The 21,112-nt window shown below is 44.3% G+C and overlaps 1 protein-coding gene across 1 annotated transcript in view; it reads right to left on the reverse strand.

The window, feature by feature from the left end:
* LOC134454393 (protein jagged-1b) overlaps positions 1-17,180 on the reverse strand; it is a 78,594-nt gene extending 61,414 nt beyond the window's left edge. Inside the window, exons 1-2 of the mRNA XM_063205370.1 lie at positions 16,474-17,180; positions 7,618-7,935 (exon numbers count right to left, since the gene is read on the reverse strand). Coding sequence (XP_063061440.1) covers positions 7,618-7,935; positions 16,474-16,698 — 543 coding nt within the window. The 5' untranslated portion in view covers positions 16,699-17,180. The remainder of the gene's footprint in view (positions 1-7,617; positions 7,936-16,473) is intronic.
* Between the last annotated feature and the right edge of the window lie 3,932 nt (positions 17,181-21,112).

Genomic DNA, 21,112 nt, shown 5'->3' on the forward strand with positions numbered 1-21,112 from the left:
CTCTATCCCTTTCTCTCTCTCTCTCTCTCTCTCTCTCTCTCTCTCTCTCTCTCTCTCTCTCTCTCTCTCTCTCTCTCTCTCTCTCTCTCTCTCTCTCTCTCGTTGACTCCTGGGATGAACTTGTTTCTGACGCTGAGGTCCCTGGCAATGGAATGTTTCTGAGAGAGGTGACCCATGCTCTCTCTCTCTCTCTCTCTCTCTCTCTCTCTCTCTCTCTCTCTCTCTCTCTCGCTATCTCTCTCTCTCTCTCTCTCGCTATCTCTCTCTCTCTCTCTCTCTCTCTCTCTCTCTCTCTCTCTCTCTCTCTCACCCTTTACTAGGCAGAGAGAGAAGCATTCACTCTCTTAACCTCACCAGTCTCCATTCCAGACCGCCACCACCACCACCATTCCCATTTCCACTCCCATCCATTCCTCTCGTTTTGCTAATCATGAAGCCACGCAACACTGCACGAGTGATCTTTACCACATGGAACTCGGGGGGCCAAAACCAACACGTGGGATCGGCTGCTTTGTCACAACGCTGCAGCATCTGGGGGGAGCTGTGTGTGTGAGAGAGAGAAGGGAATGAGAATGGAGAAAGTGGTGTGGTGTGGTGATGGGGTTTGGCATGGGAGTCAGTATGTATGTGTACGTATGAGACAGAGAGAGGGAGAGAGAGAGAGAGAGAGAGAGAGAGAGAGAGACAGAGAGAGAGAGAGAGAGACAGAGAGAGACAGAGAGAGAGTGTGAGAGAGAGAGGGAAAGCATTCGGGAGGGGTTACTACTCCCAACTCCCAACACTGGAATTCCTTTGGTTAATTTGTTGATTGTTACCCTTGGAATCTCGTGCCCTCCCTTGGCTCAGTGCGAGGAAACAGGGGCAAAGGGGAAAAGCGTGTGTGTGTGTAAGCGTGTGTGTGTGTGTGTGTGTGTGTGGAGAAGTGGGGGTGCTATCGACAAAGTGAATGCACGAATGAGCACCGGGCCAAGGAGAGAGCTCCTTCTTGCCATCACCCAGAATGGTCAAATGAATAGCCTGTCAAGTAAAGTTGTGGTGCGCATATCCAACACGCAGGGTGCAGGACAAAAAAAATCTAAACTATGAACAAAAAGATGAATGTCCACACACTGCTCCCGTTGCTTTTATATTTCAAGTGAACGCTTTCGAGCTAATATCGTTCACTTGAAATAAAAAAAGCAAAACAAGCAGTGTGCGGACATTCATCTTTTTGTTAAATTTAATAGCCTGGCCACATAGTAGGCTACATTCTCCAGCATTAATTCAACCCTTTAATGTTAGATTTAATCCTCACAGTGCTGTTCTACAACTCCAAGTGTTGAGTTGACACTCCAAGTGTTGAATCATTTACTGTGAAACACTATAATGAGGAGCCTCCAGCTCTGACTTGGCCTGATAAGATCACAGCTAAGATCGATGCTACCGCTAAACACTATACATAAACTGCTAATAGCAAACGCCAACACTTAGAAAAGACGCATTAGGACTCTTAAACAACAAACACGCACTGTTCTGCCACTGGAACGCTGTACTAGCCATTTAAAAGACTGAAGTATCAATACAACACTATTTCAGTAATACATTATGGCTTGGTGATTGCCATTCTGGTCACAACAAATCTATAGCAGCGCTGCGGCCATGGCAAAGCCTCATAACGTGTACTTTCCACCACTGGAACACTGTACTAGTTGTTGAAAAGACTTCAGCTATGAAGCATACCATATACCAATTTATATGAAACAACACTACTACGATATTACACAGAGTCTTCAGTTATACACTCGGCTTCATTGCCATTCTGGTAACAGCACATTTACAACAGATACCATACCAAAAACAAGTGTAGGCAAAACAAGTGTAAGAAAACACAGAGGGATTATAAATAGTGTTGTGTTGATGAAATATGAGCTAATAAAGGGAGAAAGGCGTCCTGCAATAGATATGTCCGTAGCCAGGCATACAGTACGATACACTGGGTGAGCTGAGCAGAAAACAAAATGAGAGCCAAAGCGCCAAAGGGAAGCGCACACAGTACACAGAGTTAATTCAACGCCTAAAGTGTAAGATAAACACCCGGAGTGTGAAATCTTACTCTCTAAGTGTTGAATTAAACCTAAAGAATTTACTGTGCAGGCATCCAAGGAGGAGGACTTGCAAAACAAAAGAGATGACCGATGCCTTTGAGATAAGAATGCCGAGGTGAATAAAAAGGAGCACAGAGAGGGCACTGAGAAAGAAATTTGAAAAGCAAATGTGCTGGGCATGTCTTCACGGGCAGGGTGCGGGTCTCTCAAGGTGCCACGGTGAGGTGAGCACTGCAGCACTATTTGCCTGGATTAAAATCAATCATTAAGGGCATTTAACAGAAAGGAAAAAAAAATCATCATCAAGTTCAAGGACAGTCTGAATGAATGGATGTGTGTGTGAGTGGGTGGGTGGGCGCGCAGCCACTCGCCGTGGCCATTTGAAAGCATGTACGGTTAGCTCCAGGCGTGAACTCACTGAGAGAGGATCATTAGAGGGCAGGTCATGGAGCTGTTTGGATCTGATCTGAAGCGCCTCACATAACATAACGTCACACCCTGCTATGGGAATGGAGAATGGCATGACATCATCTCCATAGCAAAGTGGGCGTTTGGCTCCTGCCTCACCTGGCACATGTCAGTCTACTCTGCACTTGTAGTGTGTCCTTTCCTCCGCATCATCACACCATCCTTGGCCCTCTCTCTCTCTCTCCATGTGCATCATCTCATCCCATTCTCTCTCACTTTACCCCCCCCATTCTCTCATCCTCTGAGTACTACCTCTCTCTCTCTCTCTCTCTCTCTCTCTCTCTCCCTCTCTCCCTCTCTCTCTCTCTCTCTCCCTCTCTCTCTCTCTCTCTCTCTCTCTCTCTCTCTCTCTCTCTCTCCATTATCTCATCTCATTCGCTCTTACTTTATGCCCCCCAATTGTTGTCTCTAATCTATTCAGTACTGTACTATCTCTCTCTCTCTCTCTCTCTGTTTACCAAGACGAATTTCCTGACTCATCTCCCCTGGCACCCTCAGGAGAGCACTAATACACCTCCGCCACTCCATATAGTGTGACCCCCCGCAGCTATCTTTAGTTCTACCTCCGTCTCTTCACTCGCTCCGTCTCTCTCTCTCTCTCTCTCTCTCTCTCTCTCTCTCTCTCTCTCTCTCTCTCTCTCTCTCTCTCTCTCTCTCTCTCTCTCTCTCCCCCCACCTCAATCCACTCTAATCAATGAGCGAGAGGCTCAGTTTAATCAGCTTAAAGACCGTCACTAGTAGCCAGAGCCAAGTGCTGAGACAATCGCTCTATGATGCCGCTGCTCCGCCGCGCCGCACCTCCCCTGCTGATGCCTCAGGACCGTGTTAAGCCAATGTGGTGCCCCTGGGCAGGGCCCTGGGCGTGGTGCCCAATGTGGTGCCCCTGGGCAGGGACGCTGAAAGCTTTGGCTGGGCCCAGGACAAAGTTATCTGAAAGGGACCCTCAGCTCAATACATACAATGTAATGAGGACCCATTTCTGGGTCCCCTATCTCCCTGGGGCCCGGGACAACGGTCCCCTATTCTGTCATAATTTTGTTTAGAACACTGGCCATCATAAATTCTAAAGAGGAACTTGCTAACCAATCACATCCTAGTTTATCTTTACCTGCATGTCATCTGTGTGTCCTCCAAACATTCCTGTTATGGTTATTTATCATTGTCACTGTTTTACTCAGACTGATGTGGTGGTCTTGACTTGGACTTGGACTTAATCTTTTCGGACTTGGTCTTGTCTCAGACTCAAACCTCTTTGGACTCGAACTTGACTTGGTCTTGACGAGTTCAGGTGTGGGACTTGCAGTACGTGCTACATAGCATTTACTTGCATTGTTTGGATTGATGCTAATGGATTTTACTGCAGGAGATACCATTCATTCATGTTTTTTTTCTTACCATTACACCGCTAAATGTTATATCCTGGTAAACCAACCCCTTGCACTGCATTTTGTGAAGAGAGCTGAGCACTATTTATCCTTTATTCTTTATCATGACAAAAAAGTATGAAGAAAAATCAATATTTATTCTTCCTGGAGGTGAATGACTCTGACTTTGTTTTTATCCAATCATTAATATCTGCCATGGGGAAGGCTATTGGTCGGCAGAGGTGGAAGAAGTACTGAAGTTGTGTACTTAAGTAAAAGTAGAAGTACCCTGCGAAAAAATTACTCAAGTGAAAGTAAAAGTTGTTTCCCAAAAACGTACTTAAGTAAAAGTCCTAAGTACTAACTTTTAAATGTACTTTTCAGTACAAAAGTACAAGTAGGCCTACTCACGCAATGGCTGTCTTTCTCCATGTCTACCTACTTGATCCAATAGGAAAAAGTGTCTGCAACGGTTTTCGGTTCTATTTGAACATGACTATGGAGTCCTGTTAATGTTTTTAAAAGTATATTTTCTGTCTGGGTGTCAATTTGGAAGAGGGGCTTGGTCCCGCCTCCCTGCCCGCAGCTGAGGCTACTGAAATATCCACGAAACACAACAGGAAAACCTAGGATAAATGTAACTAGTAACAAAGTCTTCTCCTAGAAATGTAAGGAGTAGAAAGTACAAGTAATTGTCACAAAATGTAATTGAGTAAAAGTAAAAGTCTGCATTTTTATTTTTACTCAAGTAAGTACAAATTCCAGAAAAAACTACTTAAGTACAGTAACGAAGTAAAAATACTTAGTTACGTTCCACCTCTGTTGGTCAGTCTATGAGCCTGACAGACATAAATAAGTTCTTTGTCCAATTATTAATGTAAAGTTAGATGTTCACTAATGCAGCATTTATCCTTATCTGTATGGATTATCTGATCGTGAAAGTAATCAACCAAAACGCTGTAGTAGAAATAGTACAGAGATAACATCATGCACATGCTTGTGAGGAATTATATGTCATTTACGTAACCTACTGCATCAGAAAAAAACTGCAACCATTCCCACATTTTAGTTGTTTTGTTATTTACTTAGAGAAAAAGATCAATCGTCACTAATTGGAGAACAGGGCATGATAAGCGCCAATGCCCTAGTGCTGTGGTAGGCAGAATTTCAATGCCGGAGTCATTTATATTAATAGAAAGTGTTGGTAGACAGATACGCTAATCAAAATATTCCAAAACCATTAGCTGAAAGAAAACACAATTTATCAGCCTGCAATGCATACCCCAGTTGTAAAACAACATTTTTTTCCCCAGGGGTGGATAATCAGTTGTTTGGTATGTAGATATCATTTATTTTCATCTCAAAACGGTTAGAGGACAAAATATAGTGCCTGAAACGATGTTGAATGCTGAGAATTTGGTTGGAATGTTTCCATGCTGACTACAAGGAATTGTACTAAAATAAATAATATTCACTCCACAGGATACACACCACAAAGCAGAATCACTCAAGATTCTGTCCATGATCAATCACATTTTGAGCAGCGTACTATGTCAACTTCTATGAAAAATCATGTTTCATGCTTCTTTAATACACATTGTATTCACTGTGGTAGCCTCAATACACGCTGTTCAGCTAGTGCAACACTGCACTAGTCATTGAAAGACTGCATAGTACACTTCTAAAACATTTAACAGAGCCTTTAGAAATGCATGATGAATTGATTATTGCCATTCTGTAACATCAAACATGTATAACAGGGTCCACGTCCTTTTAGTGTGTGTTTTTGTGTATGTTTAGGGATGAGGGGGGTGGGTGGTGGCGGACCAAGTGAAATTCGAACCTGTGTCCCCATGGGCACATACTGTTGCCTGTATATGGAAAGGTGTCTTAGCGCCACAGCACCCCCAGGGGCCATGTCTTTAGAGCTTAAATGATAAAGGATGCTGGTGCAAAAGAAGTAGCCTGACTCTCGCCAGGTCCTTGTGTGTTTCCCCTAAGCTTCAGGAGCTCACACAAGGGTCTGGAAGACCTTCGGATTTGCCCTGCTCCCAAACTAAAATGCAGAAGAACCAATCAGGATTGTAGGATTTTCATAGTCAAATTTTAAATTTAGTAGAGACTGAGGGGGGAAAACAAGTGAAACGCAACAGTTGTCTCAGCATCAATGGCCTCTTGCATGGACTCAGCTCATCGGCAGCAGCTCATTTAAATGTCAGGCAAGTGTTTAACCAAACACGTGCAATAGCCCGACACAGTGCAACTCGGTCGCCACTTTTTGCTCTTCGATTGAGCTGTGCCATGCCAAATCGGGAAAAAAAATGGCGGCTGAGTCACGCTGTGTCAAGCTGTAGGCCTACCAGAAATCCAGCAGTGTAAAAGAGGCAATATTGTGCTATGAACACTGCCTGACAATATTGTAGAGATGCACCGGATCCGGATCCTGTGAAAAACCCTATTATCGGGTTTTTCACAGGATCCGGGTCCGGCAGGATCTTAAGCAGTGGATTCGGTATCCGGCATGTTACCTAAAAATCAGGGTCTGGTGCATCTCTAGCCTAGGCTTTTCAGTCAGTCTTTCACAACCCCAATCACTGCATGGAGTGAAAGCCCTTTGGAAGCGGCCGTTGCAGGCAGTGTGGCAATAAGCCAATGAGTCTAAAAAATAGTTTGAGCCAATGTAATAAAAAGTGCCCACGTGTGCGAGTAGACTATATGTTTCAACCCTTTTGTAGGATCCGGCATCCGGCAGGATCCTAAAAATCAGGATCCGGTGCATCTCTACAATATTGTGTTAAAAAAAATACCCGGAGTATCATCACATAGCCTTCTGTGGCATGCCTACCTTGAGCGAGGCACGTAACCCCACACACTGCTCCAGGGACTGTAACAAATACATCTCTGCGTCAGCGTCAGTGTAATGAAGATGAGGGCAAACTCAGGCCCGGGGGCCACTTGCGGCCCGCTGAGTCATTTCATCTGGCCCCTCAGAGCCTTACAAGGAAGACAACCCAAAGTGCTACTCTTACCACGTTGTTAAAATGGCTAATGGTTCCAGATTAGCCTATTGCTGTATAGATTACTTTATTCATCTAAATGTATTTCATTACAATGGGCTTGCCTGATTATCGTGACTTTCAAATCTCTTCGAGACTTGGTCTGACCAAGAGCATAACAACGATCATTCTTAAACGGCATGGTTGACCCATTTGTATAAAAGACCCACCTCCCTTGGCTTGCTACTGGTCGAGGGCAGAGCAGGCTGAGCCAAAGTTTAAAACAAACATTTCTTAGTCCCAAAAGAAGACTCTGCTTGAACAACGTCACTGAATTGAACACGCCACTACCCAGAAAGGTTGGAAATGCTCAAAGTTGATTAGTTCCTGACCAAGTGGATGGAGTTTCCCGCTGTGGAGGGAACCTTAGCCGAATGCTCATGAACAAGCTCTTTTCCTGAGTGAGTGTAGCTGAGCCGAAGGAGTTGCGTCACTGCAAGGGCAGAGCCTGGGTAACGATGGGCAGGACTTAAATAGCCAGCCAATTATGTCAGCACACATTTCATATTAATGACACAAGGTGCCTGTGACTGTGTGTATCTCGCCCTGTCAATAATCAAAACCTAATTTGGCCCTTTGCCTAAAATAATAATTGCCCTCCCCTGGTGTAATGTAATACAGACGTATAAGTGTAATGGTACTTACTGGCCAGGCTGGTTCAAATTTGATGACAATGCGCCCGCTGATTCCTTCCCCTCCGTCGTGCGTGTGGTGGTGAAAAGAGTGCGAGTTGCCTCCGAGAATGCCCGTGCTTCCCGTCCCGAAAGTGCAGGTTCCGGTCGGGACCACGCGGCTCTGGTACTCCTTCAGGCACGCTCGGAAGAAGGTGTCGCACGGGTCGCTGGCGGGACAGCGAGATCCCTTGTTGGACGGAAGGTCGCAGCACTCACCATTCTGGAGGAAGCCGTGAGGGTTCTGGAACTGTCTGATCTGTACCTCAAACATGCCTTTTGCATGCACCAACTGAAAGAGACAACAGAGACATTTTTTGATTGGTATTTAGGCTATATTACATTGATCGGACACTTTTCAAGATGTCAATCCCACATACCAACTGAAAGAGACCACAGAGACATATCTGATTGGTATTTCTATTACTTATTTATATTAATGATCAGACACTACATTTTTGTAAGATGCCAATCACACATACCAACTGAAGACACCACAGAGCATTGTGTAACTGACAAAATGAATTGGTATTTTATATTATATTGATCAAGCACTACATCCTTTTACAGTATTTCTCAATTGGTTTTGTACATTTCTCGAATCTCTCTCACAATTTGCAAAACATAATATTCATTCTCAAAACAGCTTTAACAAATGGCAAAACACCGTGGATGACCTGCAAAACCGAGTCTCTTGCTCAAAACCCATGTTTTTGTGTCAATGAACGTATCAGTGCCAGCAGAATGGTTAGTCATTGTGTCATAGTGTAGTCCGTGTATGGACAAGCTAGTCAAATCGATTTGTCATGTTGTCAATTGAATAGTACACTCTTGAGGATCTTTTCTGAAGCAAAATGTTGTTTAGGGAAATGTTGTAAATTCGACTTTATATTACATTGATCAGATAAGATTGTCCTAGATATACATTTAGACTATGACCTATTTATTGACAGGTTTTCTCATTGCAAAAAGGGAAAAATGGCCAACTCTGGTTGAGGTGTCAAAATGCGCCCTCTACCATCCCTTTTTACTTGTCTTGCAAGCCCATGTGAAAAAAAATCTAGAACTGTAAAGCAAAATAAATTTTAAACAATACACTGATACTGTATAAAGTGCACTTACTGTCTTGTGAAATTATAGGGAAATATTGTAATTTTGCGTGGAGCGTAATTATAAAGGCCACATGAGGCAAAGAGTAATATAATGCAGTACAGTGCCTACTGTTGTATTGTATGCCTGTTTTCTCCATCCTTTATACTGCCTTTGATTAGAGAGAGTCAATATTTACCTGTGAGCAATTTACCAATTCAGATCACATTTATAGACAAAAATCCAATGGAAATTATACAGTGCTTATCACATTGTGAAAGCTTGGTAAATCATTTTGCATGTCAAGACTTAAACTATGACCTAGGGCTTAAATGTTTTGGGGGGTGCGATAGTTTCATGCATTTAGTGACAAAGCTTTTTGAGTGATATGACAAAAGCAATTGATAATGTACGAAAAAGCTGAGAATTGTACACAACCATAAACCATTGCATGGTGGATAAAAGCATTTGCTAAATGCTGAAAACTATGAAAAACGTATTTTACCATGTGCACAGGTAACGGCAGGAAGTCACAATTGAACAAGAAGTTTTGAGAATGATTATTCTGTTGTGAGAAATGTACAAAACCAATTGAGAAAAACTGTAAGATGCCAACCGCATGCATCGACTGAAAGAGACAACACAACATTGTTTAACAAACAGAAATTATTGGTTTTTACATTAACCCTCTTGGGAAACGTCAAAGTGATAAGACATTACATCATTGTAAACATTCAATGCCTGTTTTACAACCTTATTGCCACCAAAATGGCAATGATGACCATGTCTGAATGTTACTTACAACTCCTGACAGTTTCATACGAGGGTTATTATTATGGCTAAACCCTTTCAGCAAAGTCACTAGTAGGATCGTGATCGCATGTTCATGAAAGGGTTTGAGATGTGATGTGCATGCACCAACTGAAAGAGACAACAGAGCATTGTGTTCTCTAGTAGGTCTTGTGGTCAGGAGCTTGTAAGTTCGAATCATTGCTACTGGAATAATACAGGTGCTTTCTAGTACTCTTATCCACTGGTGAAGTGCCCTTGAGCAAGGCATCTAAAAATCTAAAAACATATGTATGTGTGATGATATGTATGTGTAATTCATATTCAAATCATTCTATTTTCATGTGAAAATGACCACCCATTACATTTGACAAGGCAATTGGCAGCAGCTCCTGTCTGCCTGCCCTTGAAAAAGACATGTAGTAATAATCAGAGAAGCAGCGTGCCATCTCACAACTCCCCCATCAGCCATGTGGTGGTGGTGGGTATGCAGCGATACCGAAAGTAGTGTGAGGGATGCACGCACATCCAGTAAAACAGGTGATGGATTAAACAAAGACGCATAAAAGAAGAGGGGAAAATCCGTACACTGTTGCTGCTCACCGATTTATTCAACACAATGTTTCGACCTCGTTTCGTCGGGTGTAAGGTGACCATTCAATACACCTGACGAAGACTGCCTGAGGTCGAAACATTGTGTTGAATAAATCGATGAGCAGCAACAGTGTGCAGATTATTCCTTCTTCTTTTATGCAGTGATACCATCCAGATCTCTCTTCACCACAAGGGGACAAAACACAAAAATATTAATGACAACTGCAGAGACTTGGCAGGGGAGGAGGGGGAAGATAAATTTATGACCTTTGGTTTGAAGATTGATTGTATGCTACCACAGAACCGAACCGCAGTCCAACCCCTGAAACAGGGAAGACTTAATATACAAGACGGTTACACCCATGGCTGTAACTCACAGAGGTCATGTCCTCACTATGTTTTTCAGAAATGTATCTATGATGGAAATAGATCTATGATCAACAATGACAAATTCAGTCCGTAAACGCCACCCCCATTTATCCTCAAGACAATGATTAACGAAAACGAACTTAAGAGTTTGACGGAAGAGTTTGAAGCATTCTAAATGTACAATATTCAGTACAGCACGCAATATTTGACCTCAGTATTGGAAAATGTCTCGTTACGGCCCTGGTTACACCCAGTGTCTCTCATGCCCACCCCACAGCCCCCAACAGGCAAAACAATAATAATCTAACACAGGCACGCCAATACACACTCAAACAAACGGAGAGCAACAGAGAGATAGAGAGAGAGAAAGGGAGAGAGAGAAAGAGAGGATGAGAGAATGGAAGAATGAAAGAGACAGAGATAGTCAATAGATGACTGTTTACTTAGATGAACAGATTACACAATTCATTGAAGAAATTTGGACGAGCCTAGTTGTACTAGGTCTTTTGAACATCACCACGTTGGCATAACAGATCATGTCTGTACAGGATGGAAAATTGGCATTATCAACCAGACAGCGTGAGGGGGAGTGGCCACAGTGTGCCTGTGTGGTCTGCGACTGGATCAAGAATGTTGAGCACATTTTGCAGTGCAACAGCCGCACCACCAGGGGCGTAAACAGCACATTTTGGGCCCAATGTACAATCAGCTCCAATGGACCCCCCCTTCCCCCCAGCCATACATATCTTCATGAATCGAAGTGTGTGTGGGCCCCCTATATATACATGGGTCCCTGAGCGACACCCCTGCACACCACATAGGACCTACAGAAGGTCGACGTCTCGCGTCCAATTAGGGCTATAACAAAAAAAACACATCTCTTGTCGTCGCAGGAGACTAACAAGGGGACAAGAAAAGAGTCACAACAACAACAAGACGCGAGAAAGCCAGCCGAGCCAGTAGATAGATAGCATCGATTAGTGGCACTGTCTGCCTTACAGCAATCGAATCGCTCCCTCTGTCCAAATGGACAGTTACACTCCCGCCGCTGCCATCCTGCGCTTCATCTGTGTCTCTCTCTATCTCTCGCTGTTATCGGTCTCCATCTCCTCCCCAAAGGTTACTTACATCCTCCACACCAGGGCAGGACTGGCCATCTGGCATAGCGGGCATTTCCCAGTGGGCCCTGCACCCTCGTGGGCCCCTATTTTCAGAAATGTTAAAAAATAAAAGTGTTCTTTTTCAAAAACATTTCTGAAAATAGGGGCCCACAAGTGAGTCAGTTCTGTGTCTCTAATTATGGGGGTGGGGGGGCTTCAAGCCAAATGTGCCCGGACCCTATTTCCCCCCCAGACCAGCCCTGCTCCACTCTCCTTTTCTCTCTGTTTCTCTTCTGGTTTTGCTATCCCTTGTGGATGGACCTGCCTCTCCATGGCTTCACACTTTGTTTTAACCTTTCATTGTTTGTCGTCGTTATTGACATTGTTCTGTCCATTTTGACCCATCTCCTAGGACAGTGGTGCTCAAACTGTGGTACCACTCGTGGTACTTGAGACATCTCTGGTGGTACTTGGAAGAATTCATTTTTCGTGCATTCATTTGGAGGCTGATCAAGTTGTTGCAGTCAAAAATGTCTCTTAGGTCTCACATTTTGAAATATTGAACTGTATGAATCTGAAAACATAATGCAGAATAATGCAAGCAAGAAATTTAAAAACAAACTTGCACTGAATGTAGCTGTTGATGCCGTTATGAACCTCTCCTGTATTGACTGGCAAAAGTGACTATGGAAGGCCTTTGCTGCGATATTCTTATGTTGGTTGTCAAGGTGGTACTCGGAGAGCTCAATATTTTCTCGGGTGGTACACAGTGTTAATTTCGTCAGCCATGACTATGACTAAAATATTTCGTCAATGCCCTTTTTTGATTTTCGTCATTTAGACTAAGACTAAGACTAAATTGGGAAGGCAATGACTAAAATATGACTAAGACTAAAATTGATTTTCGTCATTGTGACTAAGACTAAGACTAAATTTTAAAAAGCTGACGAAATTAACACTGGTATTAAATAAAATAGAGAAAAAGAGAACCAGTGTGTGAAGAGGTTTTTTTCTGTACAGTGTGATACATGTTAAAAAGAGAAACAGTGTGCTGAGAAGGTTTATTCCCTAGAGTCAATGATATATGTTAAAAGTGTGTGGAGAAGTTCTGTAATGTACAGTGTTGACTAAAATGACGAAAATGACTAAAAATTGACTAAGACTAAAATTGATTTTCGTCATTTAGACTAAGACTAAGACTAAATTGGGAAGGCAATGACTAAAATATGACTAAGACTAAAATTGATTTTCGTCATTGTGACTAAGACTACGACTAAATTTAAAAAAGCTGACAAAATTAACACTGGTGGTACTTCACACAAAACGTTTGAGAAGCACTGTCCTAGGAGATTTAGTAAACACATGGCTGATACCTCCTTCCCGTTTTTCTATTTTCTCTCTGTCTCTTTTCTTTCTTTCTTTCTCTCTGTCTCTTTCTTTCTTTTCTCTATTCCCTGCCTTTGTTTTGTGCTCTGCTCTCCCTTCCTCATTGTTGTCATTAGGCTTTTCATCTCCTCATCTCAGAGATAAGAGGTCAAGACTCATTCTCACACACACCACACTGCACACACACACTCACACGCACGCACGCACACGCACGCACACACACACACACAAACATGCGCGCGCACACACACGCACACACACACGCACACACACACACACACACACACACACACACTCACACACACTCGCGCACGCACACACACACACACACACACACACAATAAAATTGTGTAGAATTTTTACTGTACAAAAATCCTCACATACAAGCACAAATAGGCATACCTTGCACCACACACACACACACACACACACACACACACACACACACACACACACACACACACACACACACACACACACACACACACACACACACACACACACACACACACACACACACACACACACACACACACACACACACACACACACCATACTGACTCGAGACCCCAATCCCAGAGGCCCCTCCTTCTCCTGCTCCTGCATGTGTGTCTTGTCTTGTCAGCTATCCTTTGCCACATGACACAAACTGTCCAGCTCTGGCATCACAACACAGACACATCAAACGACATAGCAGGACATAGCAGGACATAGCAGGCAGGGCATCACTCTCCATCTCTCTTTCTTCCTCTCCGTTTGCCCCCCTGCTTGGCCATTCCCATCATACCTGAGTTTCAACGGGCACCTCCACCCCTCCTTCTCCTCTCTTCTCCTCTCCTCCCCTTCTCTGTCTCCCACCCTCCTCTCCTCTGCCCTCTTCTCTCTCTTCATAGTGTCTTTCAATCCGTTTGAGTAGTGTTTCTCTACCGGGGGCGTTACAGCCCCCCAGGGGGCGTTGGGGAGACCTAAGACGTTGGTAGACTTATGAACAGGTCAAGGGGGAGTTTGATCAAACAAATGGTTGAGAACCACTGCCTTGAGACCATTAAAACCCTCTAATGTCACACACTGGCTATGCTGCTCCAGATCCCTGAATGCTCCAGACTGCACTTACTTCACAACTGAAGGCAGGCAACCTTTGACAAGAGAGGGACTGACAGCTGACAACTGACTGCCCCTCTGGGGCAAATGGGGTGCACAGCACTTGAACTTGACATTGATTTCCAATTTGTTTTTTGGTAACTGTGTCTAGTTCAGATTAAGCCAATGTGTTTTAATCATGGCATCGTACTGTATTGTTTGACAATGTTTCCCTATGTTGTACAGTTGGCTGTACACATGGTTCATGAAGCTTCACGCACACACACGCATGCACACACACACACACGCACGCACGCACGCACAGACACACACAATAGTAGTAAATATTCTATTCAGTAGAATGCTGGAAGCTGAATGATCATGTTTGCTGCAGTAGTAGGCCTACAGACCCAAAAAATGACAACACTAAAATGTAGAACAAAGCATTTTTTTGCACAATATGGCTATCAAGTTCATTAATGACAAGACAATAATGCCACATTCAGCCTATATACCACTTCATAAATGAAAACTCATTCCAGTTAAAGCATCCACAGTGTTTCACAACCAAGACCTTCTCATTGTGCTACGCCATACTAGTGCCCCTCACACACACTGTACAGAAAGTGGTTTGAATTCCTGTAATGAAGTGAGGCGACTCCATAATGACACGCTTCACAGAGATGCCTAGATCTGTACCGCACTGATTCACTTGGTGTCGCAATCAGATGTGCTCTGTTAAACCCGAGCCTAAAGTTCTAGTGCCCACTCTCCCTTACACTTGTCTTGCTCACTCACTCCCACCTCCGCAACATACCGCTGCACCATGGTGAGCTGATCATTACCCAGAAACCGTCTGAATTGATGTCTTCACAGTTATTTTAATGACTTGTATGCATTAACCAGCTTTGATGTCTTTTAAAAAATGGATAAGGGGGGTAGAAGTGGCCCACCATAGCAATGCAGCATATAACATGACCTAGGTTCAGGGTTGAGTCCAACTCGATTTTTTTCAATTACTAAAAAAATAAAATAATCATTACTATTATTTTTTTCATTATTTTACAAAATGGATGGTGAGGGTGCAGCTGCTTCCCAATGAGTGGAGATATGCAAACCCCCTTCTCTGAAGCACGGATGCACACTGAGAAATGGATGGCTTCTAGCACCAGCAGTGCCTTATTTCAGAACAATGATATAGCCTACCCAATGCCTCCCTTCTAAGGTAGCCTACAATGTGACATGTGGTGTACGGAAGTATACCTCCATTCAGATAAAAGGGTAGCAAAAAACACCATTTATGTCACCACATAGCTCAGAATGTACATAACTGTTCAGCAAAAAGGCAATGTCTGCTGAAGGCAGAATAGGACTGCCATTTGTCTATGTGCATCTCCGGTGCAGTCGACTCGGGTGTGTGCTACGAAGTGCACAAAGAAAAGAGAGAGTGAGCACGCTGGGGCTATGGGAGGGCCACATTATTCACACGCTCCTTTTGCTTATGGAGTGCTGTGCCGGCACAGCGGTGTGCTCCTAAGCACACACATATGCCACCGCTGCCCTCATATCAGAGACAACTCCCAGTCTCAGACTGGACTCTTGCCGAGAGATGCTGGCTGTCTCAACAATTGAACACAACACATGCACTGGCTGCATGGGGGAGCCCCAATCCTGAAAACAGCACCGAGAGCCAGGGCCAGGGAGCACACCATACACTTACAGAGCGTTTGCCGTGAACAACACATATCCACAATCATTTTCATGACCTCTGTGAAATAGTGTACTATGAACTTGGAAGTATACGTTGGTGAAATATTTGTGTGCATCTGAGAGGTTTGTATTCTCCTATGCTCCTGCTCTTGAAATAAATGGAATTTCCCTTTGCTGGTAGGCAACTGATGCCAATACAATGCTATTGCCATATCATGTTACATCCATATAGAATAACTAGTCCCTGAAAAAATACAGGGTTGACAACATAAAAAAGCACACAGAGAGAAATATTACGAGCAACAGCGACAAATAATCGGCTAAAATAAATTTAGCTATTCAACTTATTGGACGAATTACGAATCACAGCAGCGTCGAAATCAATCTACAGATAAAAGTTATTATTATAATCACCGATAGCCAATATGAGCTTTGACTTGTGTCTAGTTAACCTGCGTGCGTAAATGTGACAAAGAGAATGAATAGCCGTCCATGGCGCAACAAGTGCATAATGAACATGCCGAGGCTACAACAGGTGCTGCCGGTCAAAACTACACATTCAGTCCGAAACAAAAGGAAAGAGGATGGCCTTAAAAGAAGAGCTTCGCCGCAGACAAACACCCAGACACTCACAAATTAACAACCAAAAGTCATGGCTGCAGGGTTAAACAGCGGCTGTAAATAGCGCTTAATCGGCGCATATGGCAGCTTACCTGTGACTGCAAAGCGAGAGAGACAAGAAAAAGCATGGTCCGCGTCTGTCCTCGTTCCCGGTGCCTTACTGTTTGTCTTAAGCTATTTTCCAAACCTCCTTCTCTCCTTTCCCCCCAGAGTTGACACCTCGTCGCGTTTCTACCCATAATAAGGGCTAAGCTTTGTAGGCTTACACCGTGCGCCTTGGTACGGTGGACTGTCCAGTTGCCTTGACTTGTTCGCATCGGTCCACTCACGAAGTGGTCATCCTTATAGTCGGAGAGACATAGAGGACGCTTGAAGAGGTTGTGGAAGAAGATCTGCTGCAGAGGTGGTCAACCTGCCCGATTGCCTCAAACATACACTTAAGAGTATCCAGGGTGGGTCTGCTCTTGAGAAAACACTGCCCCGCCACCTCTGTCTTGTCTTATCTGTGCCGTTCCACCTGCCGTTAAGAAGCTTTGAGCGTCCGACCTGCTGGCTCAGTGACTTGGGCTCTCATCCCATTTACTCGCACACTCTTTAAAACGCGACTTTTCCCCTGCGTTTAACCCCTGCACGCTGCAGCAGCTTTCACCCGGCTCGCCCAGATGATTCAAGGCGCAGACACGGCGGGAGAATGAACCCGGATCGTCTCACTCAGAGCGGGCGGGCGGACGGTGCGGCGCAGCGCAGAGACCGTGCGTGAGTTCGCTGTTGTGAAAAAGAAGGGTCTGGAGGGCGCACTTTGTGGGAAAAGCCCGACGCTGCGGAGCGCACAGTGAGAGTATGGAGGGTGTGTCCTCGGACAGGGGATATCCGTCAACTCTGGCGGGCAGTGCGCAGCCAGTCAGCTCAGTTGCGCTTCATGGTGACTTATTATTTAAAAAAAGAAATGTCACACGCACACGCACGCACGCGCGCGCGCGCACACACACACACACACATACACACACACACACACACACACACACACACACACACACACAGGTAGGATAAGGTAGGCAGAAATTGCAGCACTTGCTCTGACACAGCTGTCAAAATGACATCCATGCGTTGGTAAATTTAGGCCGTGTAAAAGAACAAAGGGGGTCTCTTAAAAGTAAAAAGGCACATCATTTCCAGTTGACCTAATTGAATCAGACACCAACTTGGGTTCAAACCAGCTCAAACTGCGAAGACTATGGACTATCATCTAAAGTCTCAATACGTTTTTCACGGGTGTGTTGTCCTATTATGGAATAATGGGCCCGTCTTAGTCGCAAACTCTGGTTAATCTTTGGTTTAGATCAAAGAGGCTGCCGCGCCAATTAAGTCTCTGTCAGAGAGTGGACAAAGACACTGGCAGCAGCTCGTTACTACGCTTTCAATGGGGGGAGCACAGTTATGAAACAGCTTGTTATCACCGCATCATAAAAGTTGAGAAGGAATTCTTTCACTGACTCAACTATTAGTTCGGAGGGAAAACAAAGACCCTCGGAACTGGGTTACTTCGTTACCATTTCTGAGGCTCGTAGGGCCCCTCTTAATGGTCCTCAGACGCTTGATTGAGCATTTTGCTTGTTGGACGCCGTGGTAGCCCCCTTCACCCCAGCATTACTGGGAACAGTAGGCAACAATCATGACGCGTGGTCGTGAGGGGAGACAAGCGTAAAATGGACCCACTTCTGTAGCGCACTCGTGGTGACTGGTGATAACTGCTTCGGACCTCGGACAAATAGCATGACAGAGACAAGTATCCAATTAAAAGGAAAATGACTACGCAAACAATTGGTACTTTGATGTTGCCTATTTTGGTATGGTCAGATGTTTTTCCTTTAGCCGTTGAGCAGTTCCTGTCTCCGTATGTCAGTCCAAAGTCCATACACAATGTAGCAGCTTTATGCTTGAAATAATGAGCCAATTTTATAGACTCTCCACACCCACCCCCACTCTTTCACAATCCTTCTCCCCCTTTTCCGCATCTCTCTCTCTCTCTCTCTCTCTCTCTCTCTCTCTCTCTCTCTCTCTCTCTCTCTCTCTCTCTCTCTCTCTCTCTCTCGTTGACTCCTGGGATGGACTTGTTGCTGACGCTGAGGTCCCTGGCAACGGCATGTTTCTGAGAGTGGTGACCCATGGTCAGAACAGAGGGCTCTTCAGGCAGACAGAGGTGATTAGCATAGAGCGGCACTGACCTCCAACATGCACTGAATTTTAATGGCCACGCGCTCTGAAGAAAGGCATGTGGGAGTAGATCAGAGATATTTTCGATTTTTTTTGGGAGAGAGAGGGGGCAAGTAGGTCTACAGACGAGACAGGTTTGGCATTCGTCGTAGGTGGTCATTATTAGGCTATGGTAAATTGGACAACTGCAAAGAAGCACTGTCCCCTCTAGTTAGCGCTTAGTTGTCGCCACCCAATGGACGCTAAGAATATCGCACAGTTGCAGTATAATTAGAGGGCGGGCACCAACCTTAGCACCTGTCAGATTAAACCAGAATCTACAGCCTACTGTAAAACTACTTTCAAGTTCTTCAGAGAACCTTTGGGGCTCCTCGGGGAACTTTTGGATTCCTCACAAACCAGTCTCTGAGGGTTCTATGTGGAACCCTTTTTCAGTGTAGGCCTAGACCTAATGATCACACCCCTGAAGTAGGCCTAACAATAAGTCATAGGCCGATTTAAGTCAAGTCGGCTTTATTGTCAATTTCTTCACATGCACTGGACATACAAAGAATTGAAATAACGTTTCTTACTTTCCCATTGTAGACATAGCCATAGGCCTGCTTTAGGTATGGACCAGGGGTGACGAGATGAACCTATGTCTCGAGGGCCATTTGTGGCCATTTATTTGGCCCCCATATGTTATGCAGCTTCACATGAAATATGACATATTTTGTAAAGGACACTTAGAAAATACGTATATTTTCAATACAATTATGTAATATTCAGGGGACCTAGAGAAGGTGGGGTCTGTTTTAAAGGTGGCTGCCTACAATATAGGCCCAAAGTGCAGGGGGACATCCTGATTTGTGTTCATAATACGGCCGGGCCCTCGGAGGACTTTTACGACCCTCGGATGAATTTGAAGTGGCCCCTCGAATGAAAAAGGTTCCCCACAACTGGTATACACATTCAATCCAAACAGGAGATGTAGAATACAGTGCAAAGACAACGTAGGCCTAGGCCTACTGTATCAGTTGTTAAAACCAAGCATCATTATCATTTTGGGTTATGATGATTTGAAATGCCTAAAAAACGTGAAAGGGATGAGATAAAAGGCAGTGTTAAAGACAAGAGAAACGACCCACAACAGCTAATCACATTCATTGGTACGATTTCAGCAGCTCAACTGAGCTGGGGTCGCCGGCGGGCCTATTCACTATTTGCTGAAAACACTCAACTACATCATAACAACATTGCTATGACAGTACCAAGGGCCCTAAGTAACAGATTAAGACATAGACATTACAAAGTTTGTGATCGTAACGTTGTAACATAGGCTTTGAACTAAGGGGTTAAACAAATAAGCCTCGGAACACATGCAAATATTGAACTCCTGCATAATTTGTATAAGTATTCTTTGCATGGCCATGTTTTCAACAGCTTTCATTGTTTGACCATCACAGCATGTTTGTAGACAATTGACATTTCATGATGCAAACAAGTCCTCCACTAATTTTCATTCCAGAAACAGGTCTTACGTACATAGGCTAGGTCTATGTGAAATCTTGCCAATTCAGTGAAAGCCCACCTGGTAAATTCTCATTGTCGTGGCATTGTGACACAGCACACAGTGCTGATTGCACACAACAAAATGGCATTTATGCCTCATCCGTGCAAGGAGGCAGCCCAAAACGACACCCAATGGAGCAGTGTGGGGGGAACATGTGGGGGACCATTTTGGGCCTTATGAAAATTTCAGATCTTAAGGGCCCCTGTCAGTGCTATCAGTGCTTGGGCACTTAGAATCTGTAATACCTGCCCCCCTCTCGTCATCCATGGTCAGGGTAACTCTATCATGGTCATGGAGGAGGATGGGGGAGAGCAATGATTCACAAAATACCAAGTGCCCAAACTTTTTTGGAATGTGAATGTAAATAATCCCTCCACATCTTTGATTCCGGTATAGTTAGTAGTGTTCCAACTCTTTTGAATTTGATGTTGTAAAATCCGAATGCAATGGCGATGGGGAAATAAAGTAGAGTAAATATGTACTCAGTCATGTAGGCCTGCACTATTTAAAGTGTCACACACATATATTTCACAAACATAAGTTTTAAACACCCTGGCTTTCTGCTGTCGTCCCTTCAGTTAATAGGTGACTTACTTACCATTGCAACTGTAGGCTACATTGTGTCGTGTCACTCTGGTGCAAAATTCAATTGGCCTATTTTTCCATATCTGTTCATTACAAATGAAACATCCTACGCTGTCATTATCCTACGCTTCCTTGTCCAACTCAAAGGCTTCAGTGTTGGTGGACCAACAACTAGCCAGGCATGTCGCCAAGAGCTTGGGCGCACACACACACACACACACACACACACACACACACACACACACACACACACACACACACACACGCGCGAGCACACACACACACACACACACACACACACACACACACACACACACACACACACACACACACACACACACACACAATCAACTCTCTTGCCACCCCAACAGTTAAGGTCA

The sequence above is a fragment of the Engraulis encrasicolus genome, chromosome 8, assembly GCF_034702125.1.
Source record: "Engraulis encrasicolus isolate BLACKSEA-1 chromosome 8, IST_EnEncr_1.0, whole genome shotgun sequence".
NCBI lineage: Eukaryota > Metazoa > Chordata > Actinopteri > Clupeiformes > Engraulidae > Engraulis > Engraulis encrasicolus.